Genomic DNA, 20,008 nt, shown 5'->3' with positions numbered 1-20,008 from the left:
TTCAGTTATCAGCTCCTCTCTTGTGGAACCAGCTCCCAGTTTGGGTTCTGGAGGTGGACACCCTCTCTAATTTTAAGACCAGGCTTAAAACCTTCCTTTTTGACAAATCTTATAGTTAGGACTGACTGGGGGACCCTGAGGGGGTCAGCTGGAGTCTTCCTCTTGGATGTCCCTTAGTTCTGCCCCTAGTTCTGCTGCTACAGGCCTAGGCTGCTGGAGGACCTCTCTGGATGCACTGAGCCCTTCTCTATCTACCATTAGATTTAATATATATATACCATGATTGCATTACACTCACTCTGTTTCTCCCTGTGTCCTTTCTCCGAGTGTCCCTGATCCCAGAGCTGGATGCTTCAGATCTGTGGTGGTTCTCCCACCAACTGGCCTAATCTCCATCTGTGGGATGCTGCTGCTGCTGACCTTCCTCCAGCCCACTGCTTCCAGCTGCCCATTTCCATCAGTCTACTCTGCATCACCCTCACTATACTTGATTTGCTCATCTACATACTGTTTATGTAGTATATTAATGCCAGAGCCATACATCATAACAGTAAACTATGAATCAATTTCAATATTAGCTTCTATTTTGTATGTACCATCTATCTGATCATACATGTATCCAACTGTGTGTTATATGTTCCTTGTTCCCCTCCCCCCTCCATCTCCACCCCTCTACCTCTATCCCTCTATCTCTATCCCTCTATCTGTATCCCTCTATCTCTACCTTTCTACCTCTTCTGTCCCTCTCAACCCGTCCGGCCAGCAGCAGATGGTTCCCCCACATTAGAGCCGGGTTCTGCTTGAGGTTTTTTTCCCTGTTAAAAGGGTGTTTTCCTGCCACTGTCTCCTTATGGCTGCTCTGGGGGTTCAGGCATATGGGTTCTGTAAAGCGTCTTGAGACAATTTGACTTGTCGTTGGCGCTATATAAATAAAATTGAATTTAATTACTTCTGCCACTCCTCAGTTCCCCCTACAACATGATATTCTCCCAGCATTACATGAGTTCCACTATCTCATTACAAACCATTAGTCGTCTAGCTCAAACTGTGTACTATCCTGCCTCCTCAGTGTTACTAAGATACAGCGCTGTCCACCAGGTTTATTTACTTTCTGGAGCTTCTTCTTCCACTTTGAAAATGAACAAAACACACCAAATGTTCTTCTGTTGGCTGTAGGAGTGAACACAAGGGTCTGTGCACTCCCAGCATCTGAGGAAACTAAACAGCCAGTAGATTATTTTATTATTGATGGTAATATCCCCACAACGATAGAAAATCCTTAGCGTTAGCATGTTGTGTGGCCAATGCTAGCATTAGCTTTAATCGTACATCTGCAGGTCAAAGCTCTGTGGAAACTCTTTCTGAGGGACATTTGAAGATGGTGGAAACTTTAAGACTGATTTGAAACAAGCAAACAAAGACTGTGTTGTGACTCAGTCTGGCTGCTGAGGGCCAGGGATGATCAGGCAGCTTCGTCCAACACACAGTCAAGGAATCAAATGTTGGAGTCCTTAAAAAATTCTCAAGAAAGTCTTCGAGGTGAATAATGTTTTTTCAATACAGGGCTGTAAGAACAAACATGAGCAAAATCTCCAGATTTTAACTGACTACACAAAGCATTACATTGTCTTTTATATCTTCTTCTAAACATTCCTCTTCTGTTCTGGAAGCCACAACCCATCGTCTGAAGACCCAATCAGGACATATTTGATGTAATCGTATCAAAGGTTTAACCACCTCCTCTTTTTATTTCTGCTATATTGGCATTATTTCTGCTTAGCTCAGAGTGACCGAAGTTTCAACTCACGAGTGCAAACGTAGAGAGGACATGAACTTCCCGTCTCATGTCTTATATGGACTTCATGGGCTTCTGTTGGGTCGCCGCTTTCCACAGGATTATTTAGTGTACTCACAACTTCAGCAGACACATTAGGTCTTCCAATCTTATCATTGTTAGCTCTAAAATTAGATTCACACATCCTATTCATCTAGTTTTATCATTTGTTCAAGCTTAAAATGCTACAACAACTGAGTGGGTTACTGGGTCTTTATTACAACCCGAACTCAGCCAATGTTTCATCCCTTTGCTTCTCTCCTGCTCCCTGTGCTCACATTTACCACATTTTCTATTGTCAGACAACAGAACAAGTATTTAATAGCAACCGAAACACAGCCAATTAAGACTACATGTTAACCAGCAGTCACTTCAGGGACATTTCCAAGTTGCTGCTCTGCAACACCTAATACTGATTCTGTAACCATAACGTCGCCTAGCAAACTCGCCAAACACATGAGCTAAAAACACCAACTGTGCCATGACTCCAGTAATACTTCCACGTAAAATGAAGCAGAAACAAAGTTAGAAGTAGCAGAAATTCTCTGCTCGAACACATTCAGTGGCTCCGTGCTGTCAATCACAGACACAGAGAGAGTCTTCTTCCTGAAGGGGCAGAAGCTCAGCTGAGTTTAAAGACACTGAAGCAGCCTGTTGGGAAACCGGCCAAATGGTCAAACGAACCATCTTTGCTGGATTTTGAACTGAAATCTTAAAAGACATATTGAGAACATGTGAGACTTGCATTAATTTCTTCAAAGAAGGGAAACGTAACCATCTTTAAATTTTAATTAATCCAGATGATTGGAGTATCTAGTGGAATAATTATTGAAAAATACATTTTGAGTGATTAAAATGAGAGTTAGAGATACATTATACATTTTATTCAAAAATCAAGGCTATCCTCTCAGTAGCTGAACGCTGCACAGCTCGATTTCCAAAGGCTTCAAAAAGTAACAGTTTTAAGAGACTCAGTTTAATTGTTCATTCTGACACAAATTTATTAATTAACTAACCCGGCCTTCCTGGGATCTTCCTGCATGGAGTCTCCATGTTCTCCTGTACATGTGTGGGTTTTCTCCAGGTTCTCCAGCTTCCTCCCACAGTCCAGAAACATGCTGAGGTTAATTGGTGATACTAAATTGTTAATGTTAGTGTGAGTGTTTGTCTCTATGTGTAGCCCTGTGATAGACTGTTACCTGTCCAGGTGTCCCCTGCCTTCATCCTTAGTCAGCTGTTAAAGACTCCAGCTCCCCTGTGACCCTAATGGGGATTATTGATAATGGATGGATGTTTTATTCAGTTTACTGGCACCTTTACCCTCCATACCTCTGGAGTCCACACAGACTCCCTGATGCTTTAAATTGGATTATTTGAACATTTCAGACACTAGTCACGTAACTACGATGCAAGCAGAAGCTGAGCAGAGCTTTTATCCTGCTGTGGACATTAATTCTCATTTACAGTAGGATGTACAGCAACACTGAGCTGCCTGCTCAGACCATCTGTGATCTACCCTCTCACTTCCAGCATCCCATTAGTTTTTTAAAAGCTGACTCTTGACATTTCACAAGCAGCAGCTGGAGGAGATCAGGGGGGATATCATTCAACCATTAGCCTGTTCAGTCAGCTCTCAGCCCACCCCCTCGGTTCCGACGTCACCATCAAATAGGGACGGATCGGGCTGGAAATCCTCCACTGCGCTCGGAGCGGCGGTCTGAGCGCATCGTGAGCCGCATGAACGCTTCCCAGCGACGCGCATGAAGCCGGACTGAAAGCAGCTCGACCGTTTTCTCCACGCTTCTCGGTGTATTTTCTCTATCTGTGATAAACGTATGTCTTGTTCGGAGCAAATTGGACTTTTTTTACTTTCTTTTTTCTAAAGCGCACTAACTGCCTTCAACTTGATTTGAAACAAGGTAAGACGACTTCAAATTAACTGTGGCAACAGGTGGGAAATTAACTATACAATTGATTAAAAAAGAAAATAACTAATTTCCATTTGGACTGACTTCTTCAAGTTGGACTTTGTCGCGGTTAAATCTGGTTAAAGGCTGATTAGGGGCTTTCAGTTGCGCATGATTTGTGCGCATGGACAGCCAGTTGTCGCAGCTTTGATGCGCAGATCTGCATTTGGTCACAGAAACCTCTTTGTCCATGAGCAGTCAGTCATGCGTGTCTTTACGCATTGTCAGATCCTCGTATCTCCATCCAGTTCACTATTTGATGCACAAAGTTCTCGGTGTGATCCGTCAACGCCTGCAAAGTGGAGACTGCTGTGAGCGCCCCGTTTGCGCATGAAGCTGCGTGTTTTCTCTGGTCTTAGTTGCTGATGGAGTCTTGATCACCAGAAGCAGAATTTTAAAAAATGTTTAAATTACAGAATCTACTGTTGGATTGTAATAAAACGACTAAATTTTGAATTTGAGTTGGGTTTTCATGCCATATAATTAGATAGTAAATGTCCAGTGGCATCTCCTGAACATTTCCATTAAGTGTTGATGGTTGTTGTGCTGGAGAGTGAAAAATATCCTAGACTGAATAGAACCGTGGTTAATGCAGCCATTCTGCAATGACTGTTTTCACACATGCAAAATGGAAAACAGAAATATAAAACCTAATTATGGTGCAGGAAGGACTGGAATGGCACATTTACACATATAAATATAGTTAAAAATTAAAGAAGTCATATGGTATAGTGACCCCTCTAGAGGCTCATAAAGGCTCAGTTTCTTGTTTTATGTGGGAGATGTGCAGAGTGTTGCAGCACTAGCCTCAAAACCCGCTGGACCTGCATGTTAGGACATAATATGAAGCATGTTTGCCACACGCTGCTGTTGTTCAGATTAAAACTTAGTCAGTCCGAAGGGAAGCTCTCCGGCCTGCAGTCCTGCTCTGGGTAAAAATCTCTCTTCACTGCTAATGAACACACTGTTGTGGTAGTTTAATGAGATTATACTGTAAGAAAATGTTTAATTATTCCTCGGATTGGCTTTAAATCCTGCACAGGAAATTTGTTTGCCAAATAAAAAAAACGAAAAATTTCGACAAAAGATAGGATTTGTGACATTTTTTGGTGAGAAAAAAATCTGAGTACCATTAAATTGAGTGTAATACATTATCTCTGCACCGTGCAGTACATTGGCAAAACGCAAACCTCTCATTCATAGTCAAGCAAACTGCTAAAAGCACATCCCAATTCACATCTGGATCCATGAAGTCCTTATTGAGTACACTTCTTCTTGGATGTTTTGAAATCAGCTTGCATTGTTCTTCCACTTTTCCACTTCCAGTCTTGTACTATTGAGTGATGCTCCTGATAAAAAATGGGGCTCAGACGAGAATGTGGAGAACGGATTCTTCCATTATGAGCTGCTGCTAATGTTAACCCCAGCTTAAAGCTTTCAGTTTCAGCATAAACAAAACCACTAATCAGAGTTAAGTGTTAGCCCTGTCTCCCAAAAAAATACATTCCTATACAGCTAAGGTGCGATATCAGCTTGGTTATGAAGGAAACATTTGATCTCCTCAATTGTGCTCATTTGTGATCACAAATATGTTTCAAATCAACATTGTACTGCTTTCCTGTTGCTTCTTTTCAGCCAATCAGTCACATATTAGAAGAGGTGGGACATGCCACTCTCCTAACCCAGAAAAATGGAGGAGAAGCTTCAAACATGCTGTAGAAGTGTCAAACTTCAACTCAAAACATTCTGTTTCCTGAACTTAACCAACTCATTTTGGTGCCTAGACCTTATCAACACCCTCAGAAGCAGTTAGTCGTTAAAAGTGTCAACCAAAGCACGATATTCTCTGTAGTGTTGGTGCCTAAACTTGACCAAAACACAATAAAAACAAGTAAAACTTTAGTCTAAGAATAATGGTCCCATTTGAGTTCCTCCTTGGTCCTGTTTCTGATTTCTGCCTCCATCCGTCTCCCACAGACTCTTTCAATGCGGAAGTCTTTCCTACTATATCACAGTGCTACAGTGAGAAAATATGTTTGTTTCAGAACTAAACTAGATTTCTTTCAAACTGCTGCGTGAGAGTGCAGTTTGGCTGTATAGGAATGGAACTTTTGGGAGGACAGGGCTGCAGTGGGACCACAATCTTCCTGGAGCATAAACACCAAAAGCAATCAACAATCTGACAGTGTACAGCTCTGAAAAGATGTAAAGCTGTGAGCGTATGTGAGCGTGACTACAGGAGACTGGATATTGTGAAAACATTGAAGAAATACAAGCAAAGCAACTCCTTGGTGTAGAGAGAGATGGAGTGAACTCTTAGTTCTTGCATGCTGTTCTTACATATTTTTGATGCTCATCACATCCTGAACTGTCCTCAACAGCAGATGTGACATGTCAGGTCTAATGCAAACATGACGGGTGTTATATGACCTGGGGTTCAATGTTTCAATGATCACATTCTAATAAGTGTGACCCTGAGGAGTATTGCTCTCCCTCGTCTTTTGATGCAAGAACAAATCTCATTTCTAGGTGGCATTGGTGTTGCATTTACTGTGTGAGATGACTGATGCTGATACGGACATATGTTTTAATATTTATGAAAGCTATATCCATAATTTTTTGCACATATGTCACGCTAACAATGCACATATTAAATGTTAAGTATACAAAGTATTGAGCTGATAATGGAAATATGAACATTACCTTATTGGTATTTTCATGGAAATTTTCAAGAAAAATTAAATTTTTTTTAAAGGTTCAAACTCATTTTTTTCCAGTGAAATATGGAATGAAGCACATTTTTTAATCGTAAAATCAACAATATCAACACATTACGGTAAATGAAGAAAATCTTTCACTGTAATTTTATGGTTGCATTCTGAAACCACAGATGCTGGAATATTATCATAAAAATACTTTTTTTTTTACAGTACATGTTATAGCTGTTTTGTGGCTCTTCTCTAAGAAAGTAATATGGCAATTTATTGCATTTATCTTATATTAAAAATACAGTTCATACCTTCTGCCAGATTGATGTACTTTTGTGTTAACAGACATATGCGTTAATATTTATGACAGCTTGAACCAGAATTTTTACATATATGTCACGCTAAAAAAAAACACAGCTGGAGCTGGATGCTTCAGATCTGTGGTGGTTCTCCCACCTCCAGCTGCCCATTTCCATCAATCTACTCTGCATTGCCATCACTATAATTGATTTGCTCGTCTACATATTTTTGAATTTACCACCAGCTATATATGTAGTATATTTAATGCCAGAGCCATACACCATAGCAGTAAACTATAATCAGTTTCCATGTAAGTTGTACTTTGCATGTATCATCTGTCTTATCATGCATGTATCATACTGTGTGTTTTATGGTCCTTGTGTCCCCCCCCTCACCTCTCTATCGCTACCTCTACCCCTCTATCTCTACCTCTCTACCCCTCTATCCCTCTATCTCTACCTCTCTACCTCTTCTGTCCCTCTCAACCCGTCCGGCCAGCAGCAGATGGGTCCCCCCACATAAAGATCCGGGTTCTGCTCGAGGTTTTTTTCCCTGTTAAAAGGGTGTTTTCCTGCCACTGTCTCCTTAGGGCTGCTCTGGGGGTTCAGGGATATGGGTTCTGTAAAGCGTCACGAGACAATTTGACTGTAATTGGCGATATATAAATAAAATTGAATTGAATTGAATTAAATGTTAAATACAATAACTGTTGTGTTGATAATGAAAATATTAATTTAATATTTATAGTATGTCACAAACACTATCTTAGAGGTATTTTCATGTCAATTTTTAAGCAAAACTACATTTAAAACATTTTTTTCCAGTAAAATACATAATGAAGCACATTTTTAACCGTAAAATCAACAATATCAACACATTTCTTTACTGTAAATGAAGAAAATTTTTCACTGATTTTACAGTAGCCTTCTGGAAACCACAGCTGGAATTTCAATGTATTTTTTTCTTTTTAACAGAGTATGTTATAGGTGTTTTGTGGATCTTATCTTGCTGCCTTTTACACACAGGTGTTAAGTAACCAGGCTGCAAGCCGAACACAGAAAAACACCATTAGCTGTGTGCAGGATTCATTTGAAGCCCCAGAGAGAAAGGGACTGTGATTGAAATCTTAGAAATTGCACAGTTTTAGCTCTAATTAGGTCTACATTCGCCTCAGTCCTTCAGCTCTTTAGTAGTCATTAAAACAGCAGAGTTGGCCATTAAAGAGCTTTCATAGTCTATACTTCCCTCGGTTAGCCACCCATGCCCGCCATTTGCCCATTCATGTTTTATTCACATTTATTTTTTATTCATCTCACATGGAGAAAGCAGTGGTGAGCCTTTAGTGCAAATTTACCAGCTATGAGGTTTATCAGTGTCAACGGAGCGCAGCCACATTCCAGAAAATGGCCCCGACTTGGAGCCATTTCTGTTGGCACCAGTCATAAAGGAGGGAGTTTGAAATGGTCAGGAGATGTGAAAGGAGGTAATTTAACGTGTAAACATAAGTAAAACACTGTGAGCCAGCTTGACAGCAAAGAAAATATGCTTTCTTCCACCTTAATTTTGCTTTGGTTCTCAAGCAAGCAAGTTGTATCCGATCAGGATGACAGTTTCCCTCAGACATAATGAGAACGATTCATAACCACAAGAGCTACACTCATCTGATGCAAAGCTCTAAAATTTCACAGGCAGAAAGCGTACGTTTGAAATTTCCAGGGAAGGTCAGAAATGACACAAGGGCCACTTGATTACCGTAATTTCTGGACTATTGAGCGCACCTGAATATAAGCCAGACCCATTAAATTTAAAATGAAATTGTACATACACAGGCCGCACTTGTCTATAAGCTACAGGTGTCCGCGTTGTAACATGAGATATTTACACTGAAAGATTTTTTTTAACTTTTAATTAAATAGATGCTTTTTTTTTTTTTTTTTTGAACAGTGCCAGCAACACGGCAGTAACACGGCAGTAAAACGCACTGAGTCAGTTCTTCACGCTGCCCACTCCAACGTCTCTCCATGGACTCATTGATACTAGCTTACTGCAGCAGCTCTATTTCCTTCTTCGACAGGCAGATCAATTTCCTTCAACTCAAAAGCTGCATCATATGCATTTCTCTGTGTTTTCCATGATGAGGGTGTGTGCATGAAGCCCAAAATAACTGATCTGAAGAATTTAGTGTGAATGTGTTTGATTTAATTCAAACAGTTTCATTGGTCCACTGTGACCCGTTCGGTAATTTCATTCTGATGTGACGAGGCTGAACGTATTGACGGCATGAAGCTCATTTGTCCGTAAAAATCCATGCATTAGCCGCATTGTTGTTTAAACCACAGGGTTCAAAGCCTGAGAAAAAAGTAGCGGCTTATAGTCCGGAAAGTACGGTAGATTTTGGCAGTGATGCGGCTTATAGTCTGGATCCACAGATTAGCTAAAGATTTCTGTATCATTGCCAGATAGCGGCACGGCGTCACTGTAACCATGACAACAAGTGAACACTACGTCAGCTGCCTGCTGATGATCACATGATTGTGATCCTACTACAAATCCACCACTGAGGACTTATCAGGACTTATCCATCAGAAATGATCCAAGGAAACTGATTAAATTGTGGGGGTGTTTCTGAGTCCCATCAATTCCTGCCGCCCGCTACGTATTTAGGTCATGTGATTCGGTATCCGTACATAACATACACATGCAGAACACACGCCTGTGCTCAGGGCAAGGTAACTTTGTTTGTAGGTACATCTATACTAAATGGCCACATTCTTTAGTGCTGTGATTTCTGCCACAACTTTTTTTTTCCAAGATTTCATCCATCGGAAATCATACGACGACTGAGCAGCCTTGGAGGAGGACTGTGCTCTCAGTGCTTTTCTTGTTGGCATATTTTCCTGGATGTTTGCGTGAAGCTAAATTCAGTAAACGGGTAACATTTCCAAGTACTGCAGACAATAATAGAAAATCAACTTGTAAAAGGCATTTTCAGTTACCCGAATAAGACATGAGGTTGAGAATTTAAATTTTAATCACATTATTAAACAGAATGTCGTCCATAAGTTTGAAATTATGCAATTTGCTTTTAATTAATGAAACTTTCAGTCATCAGAAATTCTACTGAAACTTTCTCCAACAATAGGATCTGCTCTATAGCATCATGTATTTAATGGGTTCTGCCTAATGAAATGGAAATGGCTATATTAGCAGCAATTAAAGGAAAGAACACGTAGATGAACAAGAAGGTCAGCAGGTAGAAATGATGGGTGCAGCAGGTTTTTGTATGTGTTAGAACCAAAGTGCAGGACAATAAACCTCCATTAAATCCAGGGCAAATGAGTTCACATGGCCCTGATTAAGCCCATTAGCACTGGGTAGATTTGTCTGTATTTCACAGTATATCACAGAGTTTTAAATCAAAAGTCTGAGGGGTGTTTTCCTGCAATGGTGAACCAGAGGGAAGTATCTGTGGAGATGCAGTAGAAACAACAGGTAGCAGTACGATGGAGCGTTTAGAGGAGTTTCTAGGACTGAAGATAAGAAAGAAACTTCAGAGAAAACATCTAAAAAGCCATCAGCAGCAAGGAATATGGTACGGGCTCACATCAACAGACTGAGAGTTTTTAGAGACACAGTGTAAAAGGTTTTCCAGGACAGATTCATTAAAATTCGTTGTTATATCACAATGTCAAGTGAAACAGTCGACCAGAGCCTTCTGTAAGTACTCTCACTGCCAGAAGAGGGAGACAAACTTTTGTACTGCGGTTTTAATTGAATCCGTTTATCCAATCAATTTATCCGTTTATACAAATAGTCAAAGGTTACAGGAGTCCAATGTGGCTTTCTGAAATTAGTTGCTTTGTTCGAAAACTTTCCCAAATAAAACATAATTTGATTTACAATTAGCCCTTATTTACAGAGGAAGGAAACGAATAAGGAAAATTTCATTGATAATGGAAGTAAATGCTAGGTTTAACTAAGGCTGAATGACATATACTAATGTGAGTCACAATTTTATATTTCTTTTCCGCTGAAACAAATAGAAAAACGTTGATGTGAATTTTACTGCAGTCTGTACCAAACAAGCATATTACACCTAGAGTAAAAACATTATTGGATAGGAAATCTGTGTATCATCACAACGCTTTATTTATAAAAGGTATGTTCAGGCACATTGTACCTTCAGCAAATAAACTGCTAAGGATGTGACAGAGTGATTTACCTTTTGAAAAATCACTAAACTTCGGGTTTTGGCAGCAAATCATCACATTTTTGCACGAAACGGTAAGAAATCACTCAAAAAACATCCTCAGCTGAACAAAATGCATCGCAGTTGTCTTGTTTGAGAATGCGTTACTGACTTTGGCTTTGTTCTTTCTCTGCTTTCAGTTTTATCTCCAGAGAAAAACAGTGTTACTCTGATATTGGTATTGCTCTCTATATGTATGAGGCCTGTCATTTAGAAAATTACTAATTAGGTTTAAGTACAGCTGATGGAACTGAACTGTAAAAAAAAAAAAAAAAACTGTTAACACACAGGAAGAGCAAGGTTTTATCCAAATCACAGATCTTCTCTGAAGTCCCTTTCATGCATCTCTTAGTTTGCTTTTTTAAAAAGATGATTATCTTTCTGCCCTTTATTCTGTTATTCCCTCCTCGTGTAGGGTTGCTGCAGTTTGACAAACTGAAGTGCTTTGAAGCTCCTGCTGTGTGCTCTATCAAACCGTTTCTATCCATTACACGTTAATTAAAACATGTCAGACTGTCGGAGCTCTTAATGGCTGTTTGGCTTGACTGTGTAACAGCTGGCATCAACTTGTCAACATGCAGCACTTTTACCACAAAGAACTGTGTAAAGAGCTCAGAGGCTTTGCCATCATGCTAAATTATGTACATCCATAAGGAAATAATGATCACTTCACACGTGTACTGCAACCAAAAATTGCCACTTAACATTATATATTAATAATGGGTCAAACAACTCACCGGAAAACAGCTTTCACCTGCCTCTCAGTTCCCCTCAGGTCCTTACTGCTCTCATGTGTTCATACATTGTCACCTGCCTTATTCACTTATGTGATGTAGCATATTTTTTATTCAAACACTATTTTGATAGAGAATGAAGAATTGCTCAAAAGCCAGTTAAAATCTCTGCTCCTTAGTTTGAATTAGAATAAGGCTTTTGGGCGATATATCGATCAGGACTGTAGGGCTGAAATACAGGATTTTACTGAAGCTTATTCTAGTATTGGAGTCAGTCATTAAAAAAATGTCAGAAGCATGGGAGGGAAGAAGGAGACAGAGACTTGCTTAAACTGTAACTGCCGTGAACTAAAATGAAAAATTAAAAGTTCACTACTCAGTGAAAATGGAACCCTGTTTCTGGTTCCATCACTAATTAGTTTCACAATTCATTTGTCATTGCGTGAAATAAAATACTGATTGAGGTTGAACATTGAAATGAGATAGAGACAGCTAAACAGACATCAGACACCAAATCCGGCTACAATATTGGCACACAGGCACCAAAAACAACACATGGAGTCTACCAATGAGCTGTGATAGATTAAAGAAACCCTGCATATGCTCCAGACAATCAGGTATTACTGACGTGGGCACATTACATTAAAGTTTCACTTATACAAAGAATTCCTTTCATCATTGCAGTATCAGAAATGTTAAGAGCTTTTCTGAGAGGTTACATTAAAATATCTACCAACTGAATGTAACAATGTTAATTTATGAGGTAGAAGTAGTAAGTAGATGGAATTTCAGTTGAGATAAAACTCTCAGGCCTTAACTACTTTGTCATTCTCTGAAACCGCACTTTAAAAACTGATTCACCACGAAGTCTTCTGCTTCTATTTTGCAGGTTTAAAATGAACGAAGGACCCGATAACAACTCGACTCAACTGTATGACAACTGGACGTTTTACAACTCCTCCGTGGAGTACGTCATACCCAGGAACAACATCACATATGTTGGATTTTACCTGCACCAGCCGTCCACAGCGGCCATCTTCATCGTGTCCTACCTGCTCATCTTCCTCGTGTGCATGGTGGGGAATGCAGTGGTTTGCTTCATCGTGCTGCGGAGCAAAAACATGCGAACTGTTACCAACTTGTTCATCCTAAACCTTGCTGTGAGTGACCTCCTGGTCGGGATTTTCTGCATGCCCACAACACTGCTGGATAACATAATTACAGGTGAGCGGGACCACAATTAGAAGCCTTCAGTGTGTTGTCTGATGAGTTGTGTCAAAGCTCGAAATGTTTACCTGAGCTGGCAGAGCGGTCATGGAAAATGTGAATCAGTCAGTTGGCCCTGACTGGAATACTTCAACAACTACTGGATGGACTCGGTAACACATTAAACTCCACTCCAGGTCAAACAAAAACAACCAAGACAACACCAAACACTTCGGTTCATTAAAAAAAATGAACCCCAAGCAGTTTCAGGTTGTTTTTACTCCTTTTCACCACATATTTACTCGCTGTAAGCCTGTTTTTTACTGCAGTGTCTGTCCTGTATCTCTATGGAAACAGCTCAAACATGGCCAGAAGTAGAGAGAATTCAGAAATGACTCATGGCTGCATAAGAGAGTTTAAGTTTTTTATATTATTTGACAAAGTTGATAAAAACTTTGCTGTGCTGTTCAGGCGAAAATAACTTTTGTCAAATGTCTGTAGAGCAGAGTCACTAATGGGTTCTTGGTTGCACCATGGAGTACAGAATTTTTTTTGCTTCTTTGCATACCTTAGTAACTGAAAATGTGTCATTTGTGGCAAATTTATGCAGAATGAATTGATTCTGATGAAATATCAGGGCTGCACAGTGACTCGGTGGTTGCAGCTAGAAGATCCTCCTTCCTGGGATCTTTCTGCATGGAGTTTGCATGTTCTCCCTGTGCATGCGTGGGTTCTCTCCGGGTACTCCGGCTTCCTGTTGAGATTAATTGATGATTGTAAACTGTCCGTAGGTGTGAATGTGAGTGTGATTGTTTGTCTCTATGTGTAGCCCTGTGATAGACTGTTACCTGTCCAGGTGTTCCCTGCCTTCACCCTCAGTCAGCTGGGATAGACTCCAGCCCCCCATTCGACCCTAATGACGATTTAGCAGTGTATAGATAATGGATGGATGTTTTATTCATCCATTTTATGCACCTTTTCCCCTCCATACCTCTGGAGTCCACACAGAGTCCCTGCTGCTTAAAGCTGGATTATTTGTACATTTCAGACACTAATCACATGACTACAATGCAAGCAGAACCTGAGCAGAGATATGGATGGATGGATGGACAAAATTTTAAGCTTTACCAGACTTTCAATAAAGTAGTTTAGGTGCCATCAAAAAGCAAAAAATCCAACGATTCTTTGCATTTTCAGTTTCTGGCTCTGATAAATGGCATAATTTTGGCAGCTTTTTGAAAGATAACATGTTTTTCAAACCCACCGAGTTCAGAGGGTTACATTGCCTAATTGCTGTCAGTCTCAGTTGCAGTTTAATGTTTCTGTGGAAAGCTTTAAAATCATGTTAGTTAAAATGTGTAATTCTTCTGTGCCAAACATCATCAGCTAATGAGCTTCTGGAGCAAAGCTCATCCACAGTTCTCTGGAGATGCAAACCATGGATTAACTGCCTCATATCTGACAAACGTTTAGACACATACATTCTCATTTGGCAAACCATTACTATGTTAACACATTAGCATTACAGGTCCCACATTGTGCCTCTTTTTTAGCAAATTAATGAAAGTCTCACATGTCCCAAGAAGGTGTCTTACAATTTTTCAGCTTAAAAATACCACAAAGATGGTTTTAACCCTGCTCTGAACAAATGTGTTTCAGTGTCTGTAGCTTTAAATGCAAATGATCTCTTATTTAACATGGCAACTTAAGGAAGAAGACTATCTCTGCATGTGCGAATGTCAGTGTGGAGAAAAGCAGTTGACCACACAGCAGCTGACAGTTCATGACATTCGGTCACTTCTAACTTTCTCTCTGAGCGATCGTTTGATTAGGACATATTGACAAATTAATAGCACGGCCGTTGTTTTGGCCGACAGTGTAGCGGTTATCAAAGCAATATTTCAGTGTTGCAGAGCAGCAGGCGAAAAGGGACTGCCAGTTTACATGCAGTCTTAATTAAATTATTAACCATTTCACTACTTTATAGTTGTTCCACTGTCTGACACAGAAACAGAAAAATTATGTAAAAGAGAGTAGTTTTATGATAAATTTGGCTGTATTAAAATGCAGTATATGTGAGCACAGTAGACCAGGAGAGGAGCAGACAGATGGAAACAGCAGCTCAGGTTAGGGTGCACTGAAAAACAGAAGGTGACAACACAGTGAGCCACCCAGTCCTTGTTTATTGACTTCAAATCACTCTTTAAGTTTCCAACATCTCTGAACAGCCCTCAGCTTATTTATTGTTTGTTTATTTATTTATTTGTTAGGGACAGTGCACATTAATGAAAGTCTATTTAGACAGCAATAGACGTAAATATGCCGGACTATAGCAATAATACTAATTTACATCCACAGTCCCTAGACAGGTTAAAACAAAAAGCATAACAGTGAAACATAGAACAATAGGTCACAATAAAAGGACAACAGATCACTATAAAAGGACGATAGATCACTATAAAAGGACAACAGATAACAATAAAAGGACAATAGCTCACCATAAAAGGACAATAGATCACCATAAAAGGAGGATAGATCACTATAAAAGGACAATCGATCACCATAAAAGGACGATAGATCACCATAAAAGGACGATAGATCACCATAAAAGGACAATAGATCACCTTAAAAGGACAATAGATCACCATAAAAGGACCATAGATCACTATAAAAGGACCATAGATCACTATAAAAGGACAATAGATCACTATAAAAGGACAATAGATCACTATAAAAGGACAATAGATCACTATAAAAGGACGATAGGTCACCATAAAAGCACATACAAAGAGTACACAAAGAAGTAAAGGGTCATAAGACTGGTTGACTTTCAGCCACTGTTTTAAGTGAGTTTTGAAGGTTGGCAATGTGGGACACTCCCTTATGGAGCTTTACAGCTTCCATAGAGCTCTGACCTGTCTGTATGCTAAACTAATGCTAACTTTAGTCACAATGACCAGGCAATGTACTAACACAAGAATTGTCCTATTGTTGTGGGGACATTGCCATCAAAAATAAAAGCAATCCATTGGATGTTCAGCTCCTCAGGTGCTGGGGGTGCACAGAGACTCTTGTGTTCACTCTTGCAGCCAACAGCAGGACATTTGGTGTGATTTGTTCATTTTAAAGTTAGCAAACACAGCAAGTACATAAATCTGTTGGACTGTGATGCAGCTGCTGTTTCTGAAAGGATAATCTCAGAGGAGGCCTGCAGTGACGAGGCAGGATTACACAAACATTTAGCTCAGTGACTATTGGTTACTCGACATCTACATGGAAACTGGATAAAGTTCTTACTGGCTTGTAAATCTGGGAGCTTATATAGTTGTGGAGGAGCTGGAACAGTGACAGTGCTCAGCCTCTTCAAATTTGTAGAGCTTTTATTGCACACCTCAAATCACAATAAAACACATTTTTACTATTTGGGACTTTCAAATGGACAGACTGTTACCTGTCCAGGTGTCCCCTGCCTTTGCCCAAGTCAGCTGGGATAGGCTCCAGCTCCCCACGACCCTAATGAGGATTAAGCGTTGTATCGATGATGGATGGACTTTCAAATGACATCTGTAGGTCTGCCTCTAAAGTCTGGGATTTCCTAAAGTAACCAATATCCAGAGCACAACTCGTTCTCCGGTGGTGCCATGCTCAGGTCAATCTTTACATTTTTCCTTCCATTGTGACAAGAATGAGAGAACTATGTGGAAAAACTGTCCTCTCCCCTTTTCCTCGGACCAGTTATGTTGCTCTCTGGTGTGCAATGAGGCTTTACAGTTTCACAAAGCTGCCTGCCTTTTACTAACCTTCAAAACTAATCCATAGTCACTGATATTATTTCACAAACTGCAGGGCTGCCTTGTTTTTTTAGCTTGCATTAAATACGGGCTTTCTGGTGAGGCCGGTGGTGTACATTGTAGTCGATGTTGTGAGGTTCCAGAGAGAAGATATGCCTTCCCGCCCTCACAAGTAAGAACAAGGCTTTTTGCACATGGTGCTAATTTGACTTGACAGCTGGCTCATGATGACATAAATTTCACAAGAGGTTTCTGAGGTGAGTGACAGGAGCCGAGTGTTCAGAGTCTTCATATTTCTCATATATAGCAGCTGCAGGGAGTTCTTAACCTTTTCTGTTCCCCAAATAATAATTCACCATGATTCCCGAAATGACTGAACTTGAGGCCACCAGTTTTGAAGAGTAAGAGGATTTGGATGAAAATGTATTTTTTCAAGCCTTTTGAAATGACTTTGATATTAATCTAGCACAATGTGGAGAGTCACTTTGAAAAGAACGAAAAGCCTGAAAGCACGTCTCTTTAGTTAACCATCAGAATGTCCATGAGTGACAAAAGATTTCCTGCACAGTGACTGTACATCAATTGCCTTTTTCATTTTCCTATAATAATAATAATTTTTTCTTGCAAGGAGGAGTTTCTAGCACCCCCATTAGAGGATTTACCAAACATGAAAGGAAAATCCCCAATGCCAAAATAATAGAAATGTAATAATATTAAATAAATATGCATAAGCAGAATGGACATTTCTGTTTATGAAATGGTCAGAAATAGAAGGAAAATGGATCGATTTCTGTCACATAACATGACACAGATTGATTTTGCTTCCCGTCATGAGTAGACATCCCCCGAAGGCCCAGACAGAGTCAGGAGAAGCTTAAAGATGTGATACAATGATTAAATCGACCAATTGGTGAGATTAAAGTTACACATGAATTATCCACCTCTTGTGCCGTTGCAAGAGCTGAAAGTAGCAGATTAAGCATCCTCCCCCCCAAAAATAATCACGAAATCAGGAACACGTCAGACCCTGACGAACAGTTTGAGGAAATCCAGCTGGATGCTTTGTAGGATTTAATCCCTGCTGCAATGACATAACTCAGCATTAAATCGTGAAATATAAACAGACAGCTTGCAGCTACCATAAGTAAACAGAATGAAAGCTTATTAGCTTTGCAGCAGATTATTCAGCAAAGACAAAAGCGAAGATAATCTCCTCAAAAACCCCTTCTTAGAAAGGCAACAACTATTCATAGTGAAAGTATTGAGACTGTGAAAGCTCACCAATATGGGAGCTGTGTACGACGAGGAAATAAAGTTGGCTGAGAACACAAACGCTACTCCTCAGAAGACACTATGGCTTACGCAAGCTCTGCTCATACGAGGTAAAAGGAGGATCCTCGCAGCACATTTTACCTCTTTTTATTAACCCTCTAAACCCTCAAGCAGTTTCTCAGCATCTTTGGCTCCTGTCAAATTTTTACTCACTGTGGGCTCATTTTTCACTGCAGTTTAAATTCCTGCACCTCTATGGAAACAACAACCACAGCTAAAAGTGCAGAGAATTACAAGAAAAAGTCTTCTGTGTAGTATGATGGCTATATCATAAATCATAAGAAAAAATGAATAGTGAGCTTCTTTGATTATTTATTTTACAAAAATTTAGCAAAACTATTACTGTTTTTTTTAAATAAAATGGTGCCTCTACATACTATAGATATTTTTCTACTGACATTTTTAATTTTCCATATTTCTATCTTGTAAACGCACCCTGCAGTTGAGTCCAGTTCATCCAAAAAGTCCCTGAATTTTTTTCATGCGGCTGTTGGCTACAGCTGATTTTTTTTCCTATTAGTAGGGTTTTTGTTCGTGCAAATGCTTCATTTTTGGTGAATTTGTAAATAAGACATTCAGAATACAGGGGGTCCTCGGTTTATGACGTCCTCGACCTACGACGTTTCGTTGTTACGTCAGAACTGGTTATGTGGAACTAGTTGACGAGGGCAGCGGATGAATACGTCGTCACGCGGCGCTATCAGACGGCTTTGTTTCCATTCTCCGGTTGTACGCTACGCTGGATTGTGCTACATACGTTAACTTTTTGCCCTTCATTATGGCTCCCAAGTGTGATAAAGTAGATCAAGTTGTCAAAACAGTGCAACATATGCTGTTATCTTCTTGTAAAATGACTCATACATGCATGAAAGTCATTGGTGTTCATGAGTTTTCTGAAGAACTGATCAATATCATGATGAACAGGGTCAGAGGAGTAGTTCAAGTACCGTCAGAAAGTTGAAAATCCAACAATTCTTTCTGTTCTTACCTCATAAATGGTGTAATTTAGCCAATTTTTAAAGATAACAAGCCTTTCAAACTCATCGGCGGGTTTCAGGGCTCAGAGGATTAAAACTATTTTAATCAGTTTCTTTAATTTGTTGGTTTGCATCCCTTTAACAGGAGTCACAAAAGCCCAATGATCCCTGGTACAGTTCTGTTAATAATAAAAAAAAGAAAAATAAGCACTCAGTAAAGCGTACGGTATCACTGACTACCTCCCACAGGTGCTCCATAATGAGTGTGTAATAACACCTTCAGGAGTGCACTATGAATCTCCAGCTCACAAAACAAACACAAGAAAGCTGAGCTGCACTCCAGAGGCAATCAAATTATCGAATAATATCCATGAGAGGGAAGAGAAGCGCCCTGACATACTGCATATTTACTGATCGGTTGTTGTACTGAATGCTGAAGGTGCTGTTGTGGTTTTTGCTCACCATGAATTGCTCCTTAAGGGATAAATGAAGTACTTGATTGATTATTGCATTTCTAATTATGCAGCGCTTAAAAAACCCTCTTCTCGCTTCGGCATTTCAAAAACACACCAGTAAACAACATCTGCTGCGCTGTGAATAATAATATTCTTTTAATTCCTATTTTTTTTACTTGTAAATAACAGTTAGAAAAGAAATGTGAGGTCTGTGTGCCAGTTAATGAGCTCACAGTGTGGTGTAGACATGTAAAAATGGAAACCTGTCAGTGAAAATGTGGTTTCATAAAGCTCTGACAACTAGCGTCTGCAGTCACTGCCTGCTGAGTGCAGAACAACATTTTCTATATCAATCAATAAAACTGACTTTAAAATGTGGCTTTGGAGAAAACCTCAAAGATTATATATGAATGTAAATTTAAATAAACACACACTACCTGTTTATCTGTATATTA

At 39.7% G+C, this 20,008-nt stretch overlaps 1 protein-coding gene across 1 annotated transcript in view; it reads left to right on the top strand.

Annotated features, from left to right (window-relative positions):
* Positions 1-3,543: 3,543 nt before the first annotated feature.
* npffr2a (neuropeptide FF receptor 2a) overlaps positions 3,544-20,008 on the top strand; it is a 43,291-nt gene continuing 26,826 nt past the window's right edge. Inside the window, exons 1-2 of the mRNA XM_023288320.3 lie at positions 3,544-3,753; positions 12,682-13,016. Coding sequence (XP_023144088.1) covers positions 12,689-13,016 — 328 coding nt within the window. The 5' untranslated portion in view covers positions 3,544-3,753; positions 12,682-12,688. The remainder of the gene's footprint in view (positions 3,754-12,681; positions 13,017-20,008) is intronic.

Source organism: Amphiprion ocellaris, chromosome 6, assembly GCF_022539595.1.
Source record: "Amphiprion ocellaris isolate individual 3 ecotype Okinawa chromosome 6, ASM2253959v1, whole genome shotgun sequence".
Classification (NCBI taxonomy): domain Eukaryota; kingdom Metazoa; phylum Chordata; class Actinopteri; family Pomacentridae; genus Amphiprion; species Amphiprion ocellaris.
Note: the sequence above shows the minus strand (reverse complement) of the source record. Positions and strands in the feature narration are given on the sequence as shown.